The sequence below is a fragment of the Vipera berus genome (assembly GCF_964194415.1).
Source record: "Vipera berus genome assembly, chromosome: 16".
Taxonomy (NCBI): Eukaryota; Metazoa; Chordata; class Lepidosauria; order Squamata; family Viperidae; genus Vipera; species Vipera berus.
Genome location: NC_138219.1, coordinates 8,001,993 through 8,022,738, shown reverse-complemented (window position 1 = coordinate 8,022,738; position 20,746 = coordinate 8,001,993). Strand labels below are relative to the sequence as shown.

At 50.1% G+C, this 20,746-nt stretch overlaps 1 protein-coding gene across 1 annotated transcript in view; it reads left to right on the top strand.

Moving 5' to 3' along the window:
* Nucleotides 1–20,746, top strand: part of ADAM15 (ADAM metallopeptidase domain 15) — a 31,047-nt gene that overhangs the window by 5,944 nt on the left and 4,357 nt on the right. Inside the window, exons 12-26 of the mRNA XM_081340113.1 lie at nt 524–698; nt 1,458–1,550; nt 1,984–2,179; nt 2,817–2,925; nt 3,368–3,521; nt 3,944–4,015; nt 4,344–4,455; nt 6,220–6,361; nt 6,460–6,504; nt 7,613–7,718; nt 8,460–8,537; nt 9,372–9,440; nt 10,764–11,008; nt 15,653–15,687; nt 15,897–16,011. Of these exons, the coding sequence (XP_081196239.1) occupies nt 524–698; nt 1,458–1,550; nt 1,984–2,179; nt 2,817–2,925; nt 3,368–3,521; nt 3,944–4,015; nt 4,344–4,455; nt 6,220–6,361; nt 6,460–6,504; nt 7,613–7,718; nt 8,460–8,537; nt 9,372–9,440; nt 10,764–11,008; nt 15,653–15,687; nt 15,897–16,011 (1,746 nt within the window). The remainder of the gene's footprint in view (nt 1–523; nt 699–1,457; nt 1,551–1,983; nt 2,180–2,816; nt 2,926–3,367; nt 3,522–3,943; nt 4,016–4,343; nt 4,456–6,219; nt 6,362–6,459; nt 6,505–7,612; nt 7,719–8,459; nt 8,538–9,371; nt 9,441–10,763; nt 11,009–15,652; nt 15,688–15,896; nt 16,012–20,746) is intronic.

Here is a 20,746-nt window from a genome sequence, read left to right as displayed (position 1 = left end):
GGCTGTCCAGTGTCTTCTTAAAAGCCTCCAGTGATGGGATGAATGAATGAAAGGAAGGAAGGAAGGAAGGAAGGAAGGAAGGAAGGAAGGAAGGAAGGAAGGAAGGTAGAATAACAGGATAGGGATAAGGATAGCAGATTTGGAAGGGACCTTAGAGGTCTTCTAGTCCAACCCCCTGCTCAGTCAGGCAACCCTATGCCACTTCAGACAAATGGCTGTTCAATCTCTTCTTAAAAGCCTCCAGTGATGGAGCGCCTACAACTTCTGGAAGCAAGTAGTTCCACTGGTTAATGATTTGAGCTCTCAGGAAATTTCTCCTTAGTTCTAAGTTGCTTCTCTCCTCGATTAGTTTCCATCCATCGTTTCTTGTCTTGCTTTCGGCTGCTGTGGAAAATGAATGGATCCTCTCTTCAAATACTCAATAGCGGAGCAAAGATCCACCCCCCCACACATACACACCTCGTTTCCCACGCCTGGGAAATCAGGATTGTCCTGAAAAATCTTTCCTTCTTTCCTTCGCTAGGATTATGCCCGGGTTGAGCTTCAGCACCTGCAGCCAACAACGTTTCCAGCAAATCCTCCAGAGAAACCAGGTTAGCTGCCTCCTTGACCAGCCCGAACCAGCCCGCCTGGTGAAGTCCCACTGCGGGAACCGCCTAGTAGAATCCGGGGAAGAATGTGATTGCGGCCTTTTTTTGGTAAGGAAGGACAAATGACAACAAGCTCTTTCTCGCTTCGGGCCTTGTCCTTGTTGTGTTGATGTTGGCACGGTGTCCTTTATTTATTTCATTGGTGCCAGCAGAAATCGGGTGTTCTATTTTGTGCCAGCCAGTTTCTAAAAAAGAGACTCCATTCCATGTGGCATTCTCCTTCTCTGTCCTAAGAGGCCTCCTGTTCCCACTAGGCTTGGTGGGAATTTTCTGTTGCTAAGGTCCCTTCCAACTCTTCTTCTTCTTCTCCTTCTCCTTCTTCTTCTTCTTCTTCTTCTTCTTCTTCTTCTTCTTCTTCTTCTTCTTCTTCTTCTTCTTCTTTTTCTTTTTTTTCTTTTTCTTTTTCTTCTTTTCCTTCTCCTCCTCCTCCTCCTCCTCTTCCTCCTCCTCCTCCTCCTCCTCTTCTTCTTCTTCTTCTTCTTCTTCTTCTTCTTCTTATTATTATTATTATTATTATTATTATTATTATTATTATTATTATTATTATTATTACTATTCTAGTAATTGATATAACAACACACCTATCTAAACAGCAGAACCAAAAATCAAAGTTTCTTCCCCCCACCCACCCCCCGAGCACGAAATCCAGAACGGGGTTTCCATGCAGCAACACAACTAATTTTATTCTTTTCTTTCATCAAAGCAGTCAATTTAGTCATTTAGAGCCATTCTTTGTAGGACCATTTTCCCCCCAAAATTATGGTTTTTGTTTCCTTTTTAAAAAAAATTCCTTCCTTCCTTCTCCAGGAGTGCACAGACCCTTGTTGCAATGCAACGACGTGTAAATTAGTGCCTGGAGCCCAGTGTGCTACTGGTCAACCATGCTGTCACCAGTGCAAGGTAAGGTGCCCCCCCCAAAAAAAAATGCAGGATAACCCCCTTCTTTTCGTTCTTAGCCCTTTTCCGATGCAAACCAGGATTCTGGCAGAAACTTTGTTCCCCAATCCTCCTCCCGAAAGGAAACCCGGATTCTGTTCTGGTTCTCAATCCTCAACTGAAGTTCTTGTAAATTTGAAATTTCCAGCTCTGCCCGGTTTTGCCTCAGCTCAAGTGGCAAAATTTTAATAATTTAACCGAGAACAGTCATAGGCCCAAGCCAGTTGCCAAGAAATTTTGGTCACGTGACCAGGGGGGGGACACTGCAAACGGTTATCGGTGCGAAAAAATGGCGCTGTCTCTTTTTTCCAGTGGCGTTGTAACTTCGGTCACTAAACAGGCTGTTGTAAGTTGAGGATAGCTGCACAGGTAACTCCACCTGTTCTCTCATGTGTAGCTGCTCAATGCTGGACACACGTGCCGGGCAGTCCGGGACGAATGTGATCTGCCTGAATTCTGCGATGGGACCTCTCCACATTGCCCTTCGAATCTCTACAAGCAAGACGGCACCTTGTGTGAAGGGGGGAAGGCAATGTGCCACGGAGGGATCTGCCCCACTTACTCCGGCCAGTGCCAAGCCCATTGGGGTCCTGGTAAGCTGAGGTTCGATCAAGCCACATTCCATACAGGTGGTCCTCGAGTTACGGCCAGAGTGGGGACCAGGGTTTCCGTGGCGAAGCCAAGCCTTGGTTGAGCGAGTCGCAACCTGATTTTGTGATCTTTGTGTGTGTGTGTGTGTGTGTAAGCGAATCGTGCGGTTGTTAAGCGAATCACGTGGCTGAGGTCGTCGAGAACTAGTTGTAAATTAGATGCGTTCGTGTTTGATTAGAACTCGCTGCTAGAACTCACCGCCTCCTAGTGATTGGGCCGAAAATCACAGAATAAGCTTTCACGCCTAAGGTATGACTAGAACTCACCATCTCCTAAGGTCACCCAATCAGCTTTCCTGCCTACGTCAGGACTCGAACTCACCGTCTCCTGGTGATCGGCCCAAAGTCACCCAATCCGCTTCCGTGCCTGAGGGGGAACTAGAACTCACCGTCTCCCACTTTCTTAACCGCTAGATATGTGTTTGCTTTTTATTTACCCTGTCTAATTAACCGATGAGGCTTTATCCGATTTTAGTTGATCCTTTTTTTAGCCTGCAAACTGCTCAGCTTGCGAGCCCTGCATTTGTTTGCAGTCATTCCCTAATTTTTTTATTTCTTCATTTTAATTTTTTTCCCCCAGAGGCGGTTCCCGTGTCGGAGGGCTGCGTGGCGTCCCTCAACCAGAGGGGCGATGCGCGCGGCAACTGCGGGCAGCATCCCAACGGCTCCTACATCTCCTGTGCTAAGAGGTAAGCCCTTCCATTTTCCCTCTACAACGGTGGGTTCTTAAGGTCGATTTACAAAAACGATGGGGGGAAAAAAATAGTTCAGCATCAGCAGGCCAAACTCTACTTAAAGAACTGTCTCGCTTAGCGGCAGAAATTTTCGGCTCAGTTGTGGCCATCAATCAAGGACCACACACACACCCCGTAAATAAAATAAATAGAGTGTTGGAAACTTTATTTATTTATTTATTAGTTGTCATATTTACGGCAATTTACACAAAGGGTCACACAATATTTCCAGCAGCAGCAGCAATTAAAACTCTACCACTAGGAAACGTACGGTGGATGTTGGCAGGAATGGACATTTTAACTGGGTGGGGCCTGGAGGCCGGGCTCCGGGCTCTTTTAAGATAAAAAAACTGAGGACTAGGAACGTGAAGGAATGTTTTCCGTTTCTTTCCCGCAGCGATGTCCAGTGTGGGCAGCTGCAGTGCGAGAGAAGACGGAACGGATCCGTTCGGACGTCCAACTGCCTGCGGGATGCTCTTAGGATTGTGGTTGCTACCGATGTTGTGGATGAGGCCGGGGTATCACCCGGGACGAAGTGTGGTCCTAACAAAGTGAGTGAGCCTCAAATGGGCTTTTCTGGCCGAGATTTTGGGGAGAGAGAATTGCTTCCCTGCCTTAAATGCCACTTAGAGGTAGTCCCCAAGTTACGATCCCAACTGGAACCTCTGTCCCTAAGTGAAGCAGTTGTCAAGTACCTGATTTTATGACTTTTTTGACATGGTCGTTAAGCAAATCATGTGGTTGTTAAACGAATCTGGCTTCCTCTGTTGACATCAGCCCTGGGAAGGTCCCAAATGGGGATCACCTGGGAGGCTACAAGCGTCGTAAATACATGCTTTAAACCCGTGGGGATGCTGCCACGTTTGTAAGTGCGAGGACTGGTTACAGGTCGCTTTTTCAGCATCGTCATAACTTCAGACAGTCCTGAAATGAATGGTTGTAAGTTGAGAACTACCCATGTTTTTGTTTATAGGTTTGTATCAACCAACGATGCCAGGATGTTTCATCCATCAAATTCCCAGTGTGCCAATGCAGCGGGCATGGGGTAAGTGAAATATATTTCATACACACACACACACACACACACACACACACACCCCTCTCTTTCAAAAACTGTTTATCTAACATCAAAAGACCAAAAGAAATGTAGGCTGAAACACCGGACAATTTTTCTCTTTTTTCCCTCCCCAACTTTTGTGCAAGAAGTTTCTAGTCCTCAACAGAAAGTGTTGAGGACTAGAAAGTTGCGAGAAAGAGGGAAGGAGGCAGCCTGGGAAACTTGCCTTGTTGGATATCAACCCAAAGAGCTCTCTAGATCAAAGAACCAGTTTATCCTAGCTGGGCTAACTCAGGCTTCCCTTTTCAACCTGCAGGTTTGTAACAACAAAGGGCACTGCCATTGTGAACCCGGGTGGGCGCCCCCTCATTGCCAGACGGGCGGCCTTGGGGGCAGTGCGGACAGTGGGCCCCCCGCCCCACAGGAAGGTAAGGCAAGTGAGGGTGGGCGCAGAGCAATAGCTTAATTGTGTTGTTTGCCACTATACGAATGCACAAATGTATTTATTAACGATTGCAGATGATTGTGTTGTTTGCAGCTATATAAAAGCACAAATATACTTCCGAACGATTGCAGATTTGCAAGTGCATGCATGCCTGGGTTGCAGTGAGCTTGTTTGCCCCCCTCCCCCCCCAAGCTCTCCCCTTTCTTTGTTCCAGCCGCCTTTTCTCCTTCCTTGCAACTTGTTCCTGCGTGTGTCAATTGCGCAGCAATTTCCCCCAGCCATTAGTTTCCCATTAAGGAGAGCTTTTTGCTGGGTCATCAGGGGGTCTACCTGACAAAAAGAATCAGCTGGCGTCTCATTTACAGCCCCTCCTTCCCCTGGAAAGACTCAAAGCATCTTAACGGATTAAGGGGGGGGGAATTGCAATCACAGCCCTCAGCGGGTGGGGTCTGGAAGAGACGCCACACAGAAGGAAGATGCGATGGGAGGGAAGAGGAGAAGGTGGGTAGGTAGATGAGAGAGGAAAGATGGGTAGACAGATAGATAGATAGATAGATAGATAGATAGATAGATAGATAGATAGATGATAGATAGATGATAGATAGATAGATAGATAGATAGATAGATAGATAGATAGATAGATAGATAGTTGATAGATAGATAAGAGATAGATAGATGATAGATAAGAGATAGATAAGATAGATAAGAGATAGATAAGAGATAGATAAGATAGATAAGATAGATAGATAGATAGATAGATAGATAGATAGATAGATAGATAGATAGATGATAGATAGATAGATAGATAGATAGATAGATAGATAGATAGATAGATAGATAGGACACACAGCAAGATGGATGGATGGATGGATGGATGGATGGATGGATATAGGTAGATGGATGGAGAGATAGATGATAGACAGGAATGGATGGATGGATGGAGAGAGATCTAGATAGATAGAATGGAGGCAGGGAAGGACAGACAGACAGAAGGACGAACGGACAGACAGTGGGATGGATGGATATAGGCAGGCAGACAAGTGGACAGACAAACAGATAAGTGGTAGACAGACTGACAGATTGAGAAAGACAGAGAGACCGAGAGATGGATGGATAGATAGGGGGAGAGAGAGAGAATAGATAGATAGATAGATAGATAGATAGATAGATAGATAGATAGATAGATAGATAGATGATAGATAGATAGATAGATAGATAGATAGATAGATAGATAGATAGATAGATATTCTGGTTTGTATACACAGCAACCCAGGGCTGAATTTTGCCTGCACCCCACTAACCAAAAAGCAAAGCCAGGTTAAAACTAATCCCGATCAGCCAACGCCGCAGACACATCTTCTCTATCCTCAGCTCGGATGCAAAAATCTCTTAGATATTTTTTTAAAAAAAATCGATTTATCCTCTCCGTCTCCGCCTAGGACTTAACCTCGCTGCAGGAGTCCAAAGTAAAACCAGGGACTTCTTTCCGCAGAGCGATGAAAGAAGAAACGAAAGGGCCCCGATTTATTTCATTACTTTAGGAAATGCATCTTTTCCAAGCCAGTCATGGGGCTCGGCACCCGGCGGGGGATGCCTGAAAGGCCCGGCTTGGTGAAAAACTGGCTTGTTTGCGGGAGACAAGGCCTCTTTTGTGTTCGCAAGATGCCCAGCTGCCCCCCCCCCCGTTCGGCATGCGCCGTCCGGCCTCGGCGCAGCATAACACTCGGCCCGCCTTGTCCTTTTCCAGCGAGCCGGGCAACCTCGACGGCCCTGGTGGTGATCTCCTTGCTCCTGGCGGCGTTGCTGGTTGTCGGCCTCTGTTCTGCCAAACGGCTGGGTCTCCACAAGCGCCTCTGCCAGTTTGGCAAGGGCACAAGTTGCCAGTACAGGTAAGCCCCTCTTCCCCGCCGAGTGACGAGCTCCTTTAAGGGGGAAAAAAAAGTAACCCTTGTTTTCGTGCGTTCACTCTGCAACCCTTCCTCTTTAGGGCCGAGCCAGAGTCCCAGGTGCAATTCCTTCACCCAGCCGAAAGGTGCGAGTGGAGTATGGGTTTGGGGGCACCCGGGCCCCCTCGCTCTGCATGTGAAAGGGTTGGGGGAGGGTGTCTTCCTCGGTTGCAGCAACGGCGCGGCTGCTTGGATCTTGGCTCTGTGAACGGTGGCGGGGCTGCTTGGGGCGCGCCAACCAGTAGTCCCGGACTTACGACGGTTTGTTTAGCGACCGTTCCAAGGTAGCGAGGGGGAAAAGTGACTTGTAACCAGTCCTCACGCTTACAACCTCCCCACAGACATGGGATCGAAATTCAGCCCCTTGGAGGTCATCTAGTCCAACCCCCTGCTCAGGCAGGAGGCCCTATTTTGGACAAAGGGCTCCGGACATCCCGGGATCACATGGATCTCCTTTTAGGGGCCTTCCCACAAGCATAGTCAGTGGGGGGAGCCGGATTCCCTTAGTGACCCCTTGATCCACTGAACGACTGCAGCGATTAACTTAATCCGTGGGGCAAAAAAAAAAAAAAAGAAGGTTGTAGAATCAGGAGCGACTTACCGAATAACCGGCTTGCTTAGCGATGGAAATTCGGCTTCCCCCACCCACCCCAAAGCGGTCGTTAAGTCGAGGACTATCTGGAAATCCTTCCTGATGCCAGATCACTCCAGATAGTTGACATTTCTCCCCCCCCCACCTCTGCTAAACGTCCAGCAAAGTTTCCGCAGGGAAAAACGAAAGGGGGTTGCAATGCCGCCTAGGGTAGTAAGCAAAACGTGGTTTGTAAGCAACGGGCTGGCGGTGAAGCCCTCCCAACTTGTGACCTCTCTGGTCTCTCTTAAGCCTCTTTTCCTGCCTGGTCTGTCACTCTGCAAGACGCACCTTTTTGCTTTCTAAGGGAACTGGTGTGTTGTTTTTTTCGGCTGAGTTTCGGAGTATGGCTCCCTCTGTTGTGGCTCCATCTGAGTTTGGCCGGCTGCGGCTTCCTTGATCATGGCTTAAAACTGGCTCTGGAGCCTGCGGCTTGACAGGACCTCTTCCAGGCATCGGATTCGCAGTGGATTGCTCGCCTTGGTGGGATTTTTCCTCCTCCAAGCTCGCCCGCCCGCCAAACCAGGATTAAAAATTCTCTCCTCCCGACCCCATTTCTTCAGGATCACCCAACTGGAACCCCAAAGTTTCAGCAAAGGTCCCCCAAGCCGTCCTCGGCCCCCACAGTGGAAACAAAGCACGGAGCTTCAGCTTATGCCAACGTCAAAGGTAAATGGGGAGGGGGCTGAAAAAGCACCCCCTTTTTTCTTCTGCTCATTTCTCCCCCCCCCCCCAAAAAAAAAAACAACCAATGTTGCTTCCCGCAGAACCGGACAGAGTTAATCCCGGGGAAGATTTAAAGTTAATTTAGGATGTTTCCAAGGCTGCGGCATCTATTGGAAAACCAAGAGAGGGAAAAAAAAAACATTGCAAAAAGAGAGAGAGGATTCTCCCATCTCTTGCCCCACTGTAGTTTGGGGGGCCACCAATTTGATCTCGAGGAATTGGGGTCTCCCAAAAGGAAGGGAAGCGAAGGCCTGGAAAGCAGAATGCCCTATCCAGAGGTTATCGGATCTCGTTTTCGATTTTGGAATAAAGGGGTTTTTCCGAAGTTGCCGATCGAAGGGGAAAATCAGCCAGTCTGGTTACAATGTCTGTGGGGTTGTATTTTGGGGGGGGGAGCAGAATGAGTGGTCAAAGAGAGGAAGGATTAACGGGGGTGACGCAGGTCAAGACCCCTGACCTCCCCATCAAATCTGGGTCGCTCTCCTCTTTCTGGCTGCTTTTCCTTCTTTCCCCAGTTGGTGCATGGTGCATGGTGCCCCCCCCCACCAAACCACGCATGGCATCGTCTGAGTTAACCACCGGCATGTCACCAGTCCCTATGTTTAGGCTTCTCCTCCATTCTTTCTCTTTCTCTTCCTCCCGTCCTTCCCGGGCGCTCCTTCTCTCTCCGTCTCGCTGCAGCAGCCCGTTGCGTTGGGTACCCCGCGGCCCGACCCACCTTCCAAGCCGCTGCCGCCCGACCCGATCCTGAAGGATCCACAGGTAACCGAGTTGGGAGAGGGAAAGAGGGATCTTTGTAGCTTCTTCTAGGCATGTGCCTTGCATGGATAGGCATGAAAGGATGAGGCAGGAGACACCCTCCCCCAACACCCCCCCCCACTCCTTTGTCCCCCTTCACATTGCACCCCACTTTTCCTACTCCGGATTAGCAAGCGATGGAGTTAGCGGACACCACAGGCGATCCTCGCGACGCCCGGAGTCCGATCTGCTTGTCTTTCACTCTTTCCGGAGGCTTTGAAGAAGATTTAAAAGACAGGAAGTCCTTGGCTTACGACGGTTTTATTTAGCGAACGTTTGCAGTTGCCACATCGCCGAAAAAGCGAGCTGTGACCGTTTTTCACACTTACGACCGTTGCAGCGTCCCCGTGGTCACGTGATCAAAATCCAGGCGTTCCTATTGACGACGGTCACCGCGTCCACTGGGGTCAGGCGATCCCTTTTTTGCGACCAGATGACCGGCAGGGACGCCAGACTAACTTTTATGACCATCTGACTAACTTAACAGCTGAAGTGATTCACTTAGCGACCGTGGAGAGAAAGGTCGCAAAAGGGGGCGAAACCCGCTGAACGAACGTTTCACTTAGCGACAAAAGTGTCGGGATCCGTCGGGATCGCAAGTCAAGGACTGCCTGTCCCAAGGTCTTGTTCAGCCTCGCAACCAATCAGTTGCCTTTTTTCCCCCTTAAGATCCTGAACTATGAGCTGATGTTTCTCCTTAGTTAATTATCATTTCTTATCTCCTCTCTGGAAAAAAAAATAATAACCCCTCTTCAACCTTGCATGTTGTTCTTTGCTATCTGAACACTTTCTGCCCAGGACTCCGCTGGGGATCGGCCGGGCCCTCCTATACGCCCGCTGCCTCCTGACCCTATTCCTAAAAATCAGGTAATCCTTTACCCCTTTCGAGGTGGAGATGAACTGACTCGGCCCGGGGTGGTGGTGGAGCAAATGGAAAAGTGGGGAGAACAGCCAGAGTAGCCTTTCTCAACCTTGGCAGCTTTAAGAGGGGTGGACTTCAACTCCCAGAATCCCCCAGACAGCATGCTTTAAGAGAGGTGGACTTCCAGGATCCCCCAGCCAACTTGATTTAAGCTATGTGGACTTCAGCTCCCAGGATCCCCCAGACAGCATGCTTTAAGAGAGGTGGACTTCAACTCCCAGGATCCCCCAGCTACCTTGATTTAAGCTATGTGGACTTCCAGGATCCCCCAGCCAACTTGATTTAAGCTATGTGGACTTCAGCTCCCAGGATCCCCCAGCTAGCTTGATTTAAGCTATGTGGACTTCAGCTCCCAGGATCCCCCAGCTACCTTGATTTAAGCTATGTGGACTTCAACTCCCAAAATCCCCCAGACAGCCTGCTTTAAGAGAGGTGGACTTCAACTCCCAGGATCCCCCAGCTACCTTGATTTAAGCTATGTGGACTTCCAGGATCCCCCAGCCAACTTGATTTAAGCTATGTGGACTTCAGCTCCCAGGATCCCCCAGCTAGCTTGATTTAAGCTATGTGGACTTCAGCTCCCAGGATCCCCCAGCTACCTTGATTTAAGCTATGTGGACTTCAACTCCCAAAATCCCCCAGACAGCCTGCTTTAAGAGAGGTGGACTTCAACTCCCAGAATTCAAAGTCCTCCCTACATTCAGGGCACAGCACCCCTGCCCAAGGCCCCCCTTCTAAGATGGCCTCCAACTCACGAGGCAAAAAGGAGGCTGGCTGGGGAATTCTGGGAGTTGACGTCCACCCCTCTGAAAGTCCCCCAGACCCATTGGTGCAAAGGGAACATTTGAGGGGTGGGCCCTGCCTTGATTCACGGCCTTTCGTTCACGCCATTTTGGCTTTTTTTTCCCCCAGTCCCCTGGCCCTGCCAAGCCACCCCCTCCTCCTCAGAAGCCGTTGCCTTCGGACCCGCCCCGTGCCGTGTCCAGCTGTGATCCCGAGGTCCAGATGTTGCCATCCAGGTGAGCCCCAAGATAGGAAGGAAGTACTATTTTTTGGCAAAAAAGCCGGTGTGTGTAAATGGTGGCTTCCCCACAAAACGATGCATTCACACGATCCCAGGACAGTGCATGGAACCGTGGCGCGGAAGGACGTAAAACGGAGCAAAATGCACTTCATAAATGTCTCGCTTAGCAACGGAAGTGCTGGGCTCAATTGCGGTCATAAGTCGAGGACTTACCTGAGTTTTCTTTCTCTTGTTTTTCTTCCAGACCGGCCCCCCCACCCCCTCCCACGCTGGCCGGTTCTTCCGGACACACTGGCAAAATATAACCTGGCTCGCTCCCTCGAGCTGCACAAGTCACTTCTTGCGGAAAGGACCGTCCGCCATCTTCCCCGCGGCTCGCTTGGCTGAGTTTGGCTGTACATTTTGCAGAGCGCCGCGCCCCCCCCCCTCCGTCGCAAGCTCGGGACAGCGATGGCAGCTTGTCCGGGACAGACATTGGATCCCTGGGAAGTTTGTGGCCTAGCGGCCATGGGTCCTAACTTGGCTAAAGGGATGCCATTATGACCTGCTTCGAATCTTCTCCTGGGGGAATTCTGGGGAAATATATATATATGTATTTGCACTAGCAAGGTGAATCACTGTGGCGCCCCCTGGAGGTGCAACTCTGGACATGTGCAATGGGAGTTGCACACCCACACGTGTGCGAGAGGAAAGCTATTGGATCCGTCTCCACTGGAATAGATTCACCAGAATGGTTTGGAGGCCATCTTTTTTTTTTCCTTAATAAAAAGGGAGAAACTCCCTTGATTTGGAGGCAAATTCTCTGTTTTTCGGCGAGGGAAAGCGTTGACTGGATGTCCTCGATTTACGACGGTTCGTTTAGTGGCCAGTTCAAAGTTACAACGGCACTGGGGGGAAAAAACGAAGTGACTTGGGACCGGGGTTTTTTTGGCTCTTGCGTTGCAGCGTCCCCGTGGTCACGTGATCCTAATTCAGCCGCTTGGCCACTGGTTCCTACTTAACGACGGTTGCCGTGTCCCGGGCTCCCCTGATCCCCTTTTGCGACCTTCTGACAAGTCCAGAGGGAAGCCAGATTGACTTAACGACCGTGTGACTAATTGAACAACTGTAGGGGCTCGCTTTACGGACGTGGCGAGGAACGTCGTCCAATGGGACCAAACTCACTTAGCAACAGAAACGTGCGGGTTCGTTTTAGTCGTTAAGTGGAGGACTAAGCTGTGTTTTCTCTCCCCTTCCCCAATCTCTGATTTCTCCACTAGATGGCGCCTCGGTCCACCTTCTCCTTCCCTTCCAAGCCCTGCCTTTAATTTAATTAATTTGATTTATTAAACGAGTAGGAAGCAGATAAAGAGCAGCCACGATCAAAGAAGAAGCAAAAGACACTTCTCTCTTCAAAGGTTCCCCCCCCACACACACACACTCCCACCCTCAGTTTCCCCTTTTTAAAAAATATAAACCACCATTTCAGGTTTGTTCGGAATCCCTTTGCTAATATCAGAAGACCTTAAAAAGGCCTCCGTACAGCGTGGAGATTCAGTTTCATCCAGATAGACTGCCTTCGGAGCTGGAGGTTCTGGCGGATCCAGCTAGGCAACTCCCCGCCTTGCAGGTGACACCTGGCCAGCTCGGATGCAGGTGGCACTCTACATAGATAAAACTATATAAATAAAGATTTATTTATCGGTGAAAATGTATTCGCCGTCTTATCTCGCCACAAGGACTATTCCAGGCAGCTTCCAATAAGAAAAAGAGAAATGAAAGAAGGGACAACAGAAGTAAAACCATAGAATTATGAAATAAACAATGACGAAGGAACACACCGCCACTGGGATAACCTAAAACTAAATGGCTTAAATGTTTGTGTGTCTTTTGAGCAGGGGGTTGGACTGGATGACCTCCGAGGTCCCTCCCAGCTCTGCTTTTCTGTCTTTTGAGCAGGGGGTTGGACTGGATGACCTCCGAGGTCCCTCCCAGCTCTGCTTTTCTGTCTTTTGAGCTGGGGGTTGGGACTAGATGACCTCCGAGGTCCCTCCCAGCTCTGTTATTCTGTCTTTTGAGCAGGGGGTTGGACTAGATGACCTCCGAGGTCCCTCCCAGCTCTGCTTTTCTGTCTTTTGAGCAGGGGGTTGAGACTAGATGACCTTCGAGGTCCCTTCCAGCTCTGTTATTCTCTCCTTTGATCAGAGGGTTGGGACTAGATGACCTCCGAGGCCCCTCCCAGCTCTGCTTTTCTGTCTTTTGAGCAGGGGGTTGGACTGGATGACCTCCGAGGTCCCTCCCAGCTCTGCTTTTCTGTCTTTTGAGCTGGGGGTTGGGACTAGATGACCTCCGAGGTCCCTTCCAGCTCTGTTATTCTCTCCTTTGATCAGAGGGTTGGGACTAGATGACCTCCGAGGCCCCTCCCAGCTCTGCTTTTCTGTCTTTTGAGCAGGGGGTTGGGACTAGATGACCTCCGAGGTCCCTCCCAGCTCTGCTTTTCTGTCTTTTGATCAGGGGGTTGGGACTAGATGACCTCCGAGGTCCCTTCCAGCTCTGTTATTCTCTCCTTTGATCAGAGGGTTGGGACTAGATGACCTCCGAGGTCCCTCCCAGCTCTGCTTTTCTGTCTTTTGATCAGGGGGTTGGGACTAGATGACCTCCGAGGTCCCTTCCAGCTCTGTTATTCTCTCCTTTGATCAGGGGGGTGGGACTAGATGACCTCCGAGGTCCCTCCCGGCTCTGCTTTTCTGTCTTTTGATCAGGGGGTTGGGACTAGATGACCTCCGAGGTCCCTTCCAGCTCTGTTATTCTCTCCTTTGATCAGGGGGGTGGGACTAGATGACCTCCGAGGTCCCTCCCGGCTCTGCTTTTCTGTCTTTTGAGCAGGGGGTTGGGACTAGATGACCTCCGAGGTCCCTCCCAGCTCTGTTATTCTGTCTTTTGAGCGGGGGGTTGGACTGGATGACCTCCGAGGTCCCTCCCAGCTCTGCTTTTCTGTCTTTTGAGCAGGGGGTTGGGACTAGATGACCTCCGAGGTCCCTCCCAGCTCTGCTTTTCTGTCTTTTGATCAGGGGGTTGAGACTAGATGACCTTCGAGGTCCCTTCCAGCTCTGTTATTCTCTCCTTTGATCAGAGGGTTGGGACTAGATGACCTCCGAGGTCCCTCCCGGCTCTGCTTTTCTGTCTTTTGAGCAGGGGGTTGGACTGGATGACCTCCGAGGTCCCTCCCAGCTCTGCTTTTCTGTCTTTTGAGCTGGGGGTTGGGACTAGATGACCTCCGAGGTCCCTTCCAGCTCTGTTATTCTCTCCTTTGATCAGAGGGTTGGGACTAGATGACCTCCGAGGCCCCTCCCAGCTCTGCTTTTCTGTCTTTTGAGCAGGGGGTTGGGACTAGATGACCTCCGAGGTCCCTCCCAGCTCTGCTTTTCTGTCTTTTGATCAGGGGGTTGGGACTAGATGACCTCCGAGGTCCCTTCCAGCTCTGTTATTCTCTCCTTTGATCAGAGGGTTGGGACTAGATGACCTCCGAGGTCCCTCCCAGCTCTGCTTTTCTGTCTTTTGATCAGGGGGTTGGGACTAGATGACCTCCGAGGTCCCTTCCAGCTCTGTTATTCTCTCCTTTGATCAGGGGGGTGGGACTAGATGACCTCCGAGGTCCCTCCCGGCTCTGCTTTTCTGTCTTTTGATCAGGGGGTTGGGACTAGATGACCTCCGAGGTCCCTTCCAGCTCTGTTATTCTCTCCTTTGATCAGGGGGGTGGGACTAGATGACCTCCGAGGTCCCTCCCGGCTCTGCTTTTCTGTCTTTTGAGCAGGGGGTTGGGACTAGATGACCTCCGAGGTCCCTCCCAGCTCTGTTATTCTGTCTTTTGAGCGGGGGGTTGGACTGGATGACCTCCGAGGTCCCTCCCAGCTCTGCTTTTCTGTCTTTTGAGCAGGGGGTTGGGACTAGATGACCTCCGAGGTCCCTCCCAGCTCTGCTTTTCTGTCTTTTGATCAGGGGGTTGAGACTAGATGACCTTCGAGGTCCCTTCCAGCTCTGTTATTCTCTCCTTTGATCAGAGGGTTGGGACTAGATGACCTCCGAGGTCCCTCCCGGCTCTGCTTTTCTGTCTTTTGAGCAGGGGGTTGGACTGGATGACCTCCGAGGTCCCTCCCAGCTCTGCTTTTCTGTCTTTTGAGCTGGGGGTTGGGACTAGATGACCTCCGAGGTCCCTTCCAGCTCTGTTATTCTCTCCTTTGATCAGAGGGTTGGGACTAGATGACCTCCGAGGCCCCTCCCAGCTCTGCTTTTCTGTCTTTTGAGCAGGGGGTTGGGACTAGATGACCTCCGAGGTCCCTCCCAGCTCTGCTTTTCTGTCTTTTGATCAGGGGGTTGGGACTAGATGACCTCCGAGGTCCCTTCCAGCTCTGTTATTCTCTCCTTTGATCAGAGGGTTGGGACTAGATGACCTCCGAGGTCCCTCCCAGCTCTGCTTTTCTGTCTTTTGATCAGGGGGTTGGGACTAGATGACCTCCGAGGTCCCTTCCAGCTCTGTTATTCTCTCCTTTGATCAGGGGGGTGGGACTAGATGACCTCCGAGGTCCCTCCCGGCTCTGCTTTTCTGTCTTTTGATCAGGGGGTTGGGACTAGATGACCTCCGAGGTCCCTTCCAGCTCTGTTATTCTCTCCTTTGATCAGGGGGGTGGGACTAGATGACCTCCGAGGTCCCTCCCGGCTCTGCTTTTCTGTCTTTTGAGCAGGGGGTTGGGACTAGATGACCTCCGAGGTCCCTCCCAGCTCTGTTATTCTGTCTTTTGAGCGGGGGGTTGGACTGGATGACCTCCGAGGTCCCTCCCAGCTCTGCTTTTCTGTCTTTTGAGCAGGGGGTTGGGACTAGATGACCTCCGAGGTCCCTCCCAGCTCTGCTTTTCTGTCTTTTGATCAGGGGGTTGAGACTAGATGACCTTCGAGGTCCCTTCCAGCTCTGTTATTCTCTCCTTTGATCAGAGGGTTGGGACTAGATGACCTCCGAGGTCCCTCCCGGCTCTGCTTTTCTGTCTTTTGAGCAGGGGGTTGGACTGGATGACCTCGGAGGTCCAGCTCCATTCTGATGGATTGAAGAGGAGCAGAAGCAGGCGGGAATGTTGGCCCCCCACCCCCCCTCCCTTTTAGCTCCCCGAATGAATGGAGGCAGCGGGCCGCCAAGAGTTAACTCCCCCCCCCTTCTCCTCCTCCTCCCCCCCCCCGCCTCCATCCTCGCTGCGAAGTTTGGCTCCAAGTTTTGTTTTTCTTTTGGGGCCGGAGCGCGGCTGCCGATTGGCGGAAAGTTGCGAGCGAGGCGGGGGCGGGGCTCCGGCCGGGCTTTTTCTCCCCTCCCGCCGCCAACGCTGCGCCCCCCTTTTCCCTCCCGGCGCAGCGATGCGCCCCATTGAGGCGCTGCCCTGGGGGCTCTTCGTCTTTTGGGGCGCCCTCCTGGGCCGGCAGGTGCGGGGCCTCCGCCACAGCGTCTACTGGAACGCCAGCAACCCCAGGTAGAGGGGGGGAGGGGTGGGGAGGGGGCGCCGCCGGGGTTCCTGCGCCCATCCTCCACTTCCAGGAGTCTGCCCACTCAATCCCTTCCTTCCTTCCCCTCCTCTTAATTCTTCCTTTCTTTCCTTCCTTCCTCCCTCCCTCTAATCCTTCCTTTCCCCCCCAATCCTTCCTTTCTTCCCCTCCTAATTCTTCCTTCCTTTCTTCCTTCCTCCCTGCCTCTAATCCTTCCCTTCCTCCCTCCCTCCCTTCCTTCCTTCCTTCCTTCCCCTCCTCTTAATTCATTCATTCTTTCCTTCCTTCCTCCCTCTAATCATTCCTTCCTTCCTTCCCCCTCTAATCCTTCCTTCCCCCAATCCTTCCTTTCCTTCCTTCCCCTCCTCTTAATTCTTCCTTCCTTTCCTTCCTTCCTTCCTTCCTTCCTTCCTTCCTTCCTTCCTTCCCCTCCTCTTAATTCTTCCTTCCCCTCCTTCCTCCCTCCCTCTAATCCTTTCCTTCCTTTCTTCTCCTCCTAATTCATTCTTTTTTCCTTCCTCCCTCCCTCCCTCTATTCCTTCCTTCCCCCAATCCTTCCTTCCTTCCCCTCCTCTTAATTCTTCCTTCTTTTCTTCCTTCCTCCTTCTAATCCTTCCTTCCTCCAATCCTTCCTTCTTTTCCTTTCCTTTCTTCCTTCCCCCCCCCTTAATCCTTCTTTCCCTCCCTGGGCCTCTGGACCCCGAGAGGCCTCTCCCTCACCCCCCTCCTATTGCTAAGACACCCCTATCCCATAATCCGAAATCCTTGCCCAGAGGAAGATGGGCAGCCCTTTCTTTGTCCGAGGGCAGGAAGAAAGCGCCAGGGGAGAAAAAAAAAATCTTTCCCCCCCCTCCAAAAAAAAGGCAGCCCTCCCAACTCAATCTCTCCCCCTTCCCCTCTTTCCCCCGCCGGGCCCGCGTCTCCCCTTGAAAAAGAAGTTTCTCAAACTTTGGGAAGGAAGGAGTTAAAGCGGTGGGGCGGGCGGAGGGAGGGAGGGAGAGAGGGGGGGTCGCGGGGAGGAGAGCTGGGCCGGGGGGCTTCGGCTGCGCCCGGCTCCATGTTGGGCGCGCTCAGCATCTTCTTTGTTTGAAGGCCGCCCAGGTGCCTGCAGCGCCCCCCCCCCCAAAAAAACTCCCCTTTCGCTTTCCTCCTTTGGAAGCTCGGCTTTCCCTTTGATCTCACCTTTTTATTGGGGAAGGGGCTAACTTAGCCCCCTCCTCTCTCCCCCCCCCTCTTCTGCTCCACCGTTGGCAAGAGGGAAGGGGGGGCAAACCTCCCCACCTCTGACAGTTTGATTTAATTTTCCACGATGGGCTCTGGTGGAGAGGAAGCTGAGATTCAGCTTAATTTTGGGGAGGGGGCTGTGAAGCAGGTTGCCCTTTACACACACACACACACACACACACACACACAGACACCTCTCTCTCTCTCTCTCTCTCTCTCTCTCTTTCTCTCTCTTTCTCTCTCTCTCTCTCTCTCTCTCTTTTCTTTCCAAAATCTGCATTTCCCCACCACCACCACCCCCAAAATAGTTGAGGCTGGCTGGCATTTCTTTCTAATCAGTTGGCTGATTCTTATTCTTCCTTTATTCTTGTTATTCTTTTATGCTGATTTGTTCCTTCATTTGGATAGATCTGTTCTCTTGCAGCCTTATTTTTCTGGAAATTATTTTAGTTTGGCCTGCTTTGTGGTGTTCCCAGGCGCCTTGGAAGGCCGAGAATGCATTTCTTCAAACAAACCAGGTTTAGCTCCTGACGTCGGCCGCAGATAGGCAAAAACCGGCCAGTTTTTTCCATAATTTAATCGAAAAAAATCCCAGGCTTTTGCTTTGGAACAAACCCGGTTTTACCTACAGTACAAAAATGCTTAAAAACTAGCAAAGGTGGGGGGAAAAATATCACTCAGTCCCTGTTTTTCCACAAGTTGCTTCCCAGATAGCCCTGGGTTTAAAACAGTCCCTTTAGCGACGGGTTCAAAGTTACAACAGCACTGAAGTGGCTTATGAGAAACCTAGCATTTTTCCCCTGGTCACGTGATCGACATTCAGAGGCTTGGCAACTGACCTGTACTTACCACGGTTGCAGCCGCCTTCTGACAAGCAAAGTCCATGCAGGAAGCCGGATTGGTTTTACAACCCTGTCACTCACTTAAAAAATTGCAGGGATTCACTTGAACAAGTGAAGCAAGAAAGGTTGTTGTGAAATGGGGCAAAATTTTAAGAACAGAAATTTTTTTTGGGGGGCGGGGGGGGCATTGTAGTCCTAAGGCCATCGCAAAGAGGTGTGTTTTGGTGAAAAAGAAACCCCACACACTGCATTTTTTTTCTGATCTCAGCAAAACCTTTGAAATGAGGGGGGGTAGAGAGGCTCCTAATATGAAGCATCAAACATTCCTGGGGGTCCCCCCGAGGTTGGAATGGACCCCCAACATCTGGGCGCACTCTTCAGGAAAAGGCCCAGCTGTTTTCTTATGCTGGGTGGGAATTGGGTCCTGGGCTAGTATTTTAATTTTTCTTGCCCTCCTTTTTAAAAAAAAAAAATTTGGGTGGCGGGAGGTGTCTGGAAGCAGAAGAGCTGTTGTGTTCCTGGGAGATGCATTCCAGCTTGTTTTTTTGCTGCGCTCAGCGTGGGAGAAGTTAGTTGGCACCGAATTTGAGTCCTGGTTAAACCCACACCAGAAGGACTGTGGGAAGAGCTAGCCAGCCACTCCCACTATCTGGCTAGGAGTTGTTGACAGGTGAGAAACTCTCCAACTATTTTTGCTCCCGTTGCACAATGTCGGGCCCCTTCCCTGCACCGAGAAATCTAGTCTCTCAGGGAGAAGGTCTCTGCTCTCATCTTTCCCTTGCAAGGCCAAAACCTCCTTGAAACGTTTGGCTTTCGAAACTGTATACGGGTGGAGCTTGCAAGGAAAAGATAAGATCGGAGGCTTTTCTCCCTGAGAGACTAGCTTTCTAGATGCAAGGAAGGGAGCGTCCTACGGGGAGCAAATGTGTGCATTTTTTAAAAAAAAAATTATGCTCCCCTTGATCCTAGCAAGGCACAAAGCAGCTTGCAATCAAACACAAACCTTTAAAGTGTTGAAATAAAAATGAGACCTTGAAATAAAAGCATGCAGTAGGTAGAGTGTAAACATTGCAATAGAAACATAGTTCAAAATGATACAAAAGCATGCAAAGAGGATGCAAACATTAAAATAGAAACATAGAATGCAAAGTTAAATTAGGTTATTACTGGATGCAATGGCGGCAGAAAAAGATTTGGTGACAATGTTGTTCTTTCTTCTCCAGGCGGAACTTTTTCAGTTTTAACATCTGCGGCCAAACAGCAAACGCCAATTTTAACGTGTTCATTCATCCCATTTCTTCAAGAATGCCACCATCCTAAGTTTAATTAACAATTGTTTTTCCCACATTTTTTTTTAAAAAAGCCTGCCATGGTTTCAAATCTCCAACGCTTGGCAATACAAAATCTCCCGGAAAAGTTTGCGGTTGTACAATCTACGCGGCAGACAATGCCGCCCTGTAAAGTTCACAAGCCCTGTTTTATCATTCAGATCCTCTTATTTCCCCCCCCCCAAGCCCCCCGCCTTCTAAGAAATATCCTTGCACCCCAAAACTCTTTGTCGGTGCATGAGAAAAAGGCCATCAATTTGCACCCGGTTGCTGCAAAAGCCAACGTGACCTAGGGATGGGCGGGCTGTGGCTACAGAGGTTGCAAAATGGGGGTGAAAAATGACATTTGCTGGAGGTTTTGCAGAGTGGATTTGCAGGTGGTGGCGGTGGGGGGGGGACTGATGTTAGGAAACATCTATTCTATTTTATTCTATTCTATTTTTATATTCTATGTTCTGTTCTGCATTCTATTCTATGCTGCATTCTGTATTCTGTTTGTATATATTCTATTTTCTATTCTATTCTGTCCTTTTTCCTTCTTTCCTCCCTCCCTCTCTTCTCTATTCCTTCCTTCCTCTTCCCCCTTCCATTCTGTTCTTCATTATTCTATTCTATAATAATAATGTTGGAAGGGACCTTGGAGGTCATCTAGTCCAACCCCCTGCTCAGGCAGGAAACCTTATACCATTTCAGGCAAATGGCTGTCCAGTCTCCTATTCTATTCTATTCTATTCTATTCTATTCTATTCTATTCTATTCTATTCTATTCTATTCTATTCTATTCTATTCTATTCTATTCTATTCTATTCTATTCTATATTATTCTGTTCTCTTCTGTTGTTCTGTTCTATCCTATCCTATCCTATCCACAGTGGCTTTTGAAGCTTAAGCTGCCCTTACATGTTGTGGCTTGGAAAACGCAACCTTTTTCGGGTTGTACGTCTCTTTAACGCCGGATCCGAATCTGATCTTTGGAGGCTGATGGCTGGGCCCTGATCCCAAACTCGGGACGGGGAGAGGCCGAAAGTGTGTCTCAGCGGGAAAACATCCCTGATGCAAGATTCTGCTTCTCAACCTCCTCCTCCTCTCCGTTGAGAAGCGCTCTCCATTCGCTGGCATTTGGACTTCGCTTTGTGATTGCAAAATCTCCGCGTTGATGCTTAATCTCCGCTTGGGCTGTTTGCTGCTTGAGTCACTGTGGTCTTGTCATGAGAAACGATGCTTTTAATGTGGGGAGGATATTACAAAACCTTTGTCAAGGGAAGAAAGAGGTGGATTTAACTCGCCGGCGCCATTCATCTGGCCGGCCAGGAAAGGGTGTTAATCTCA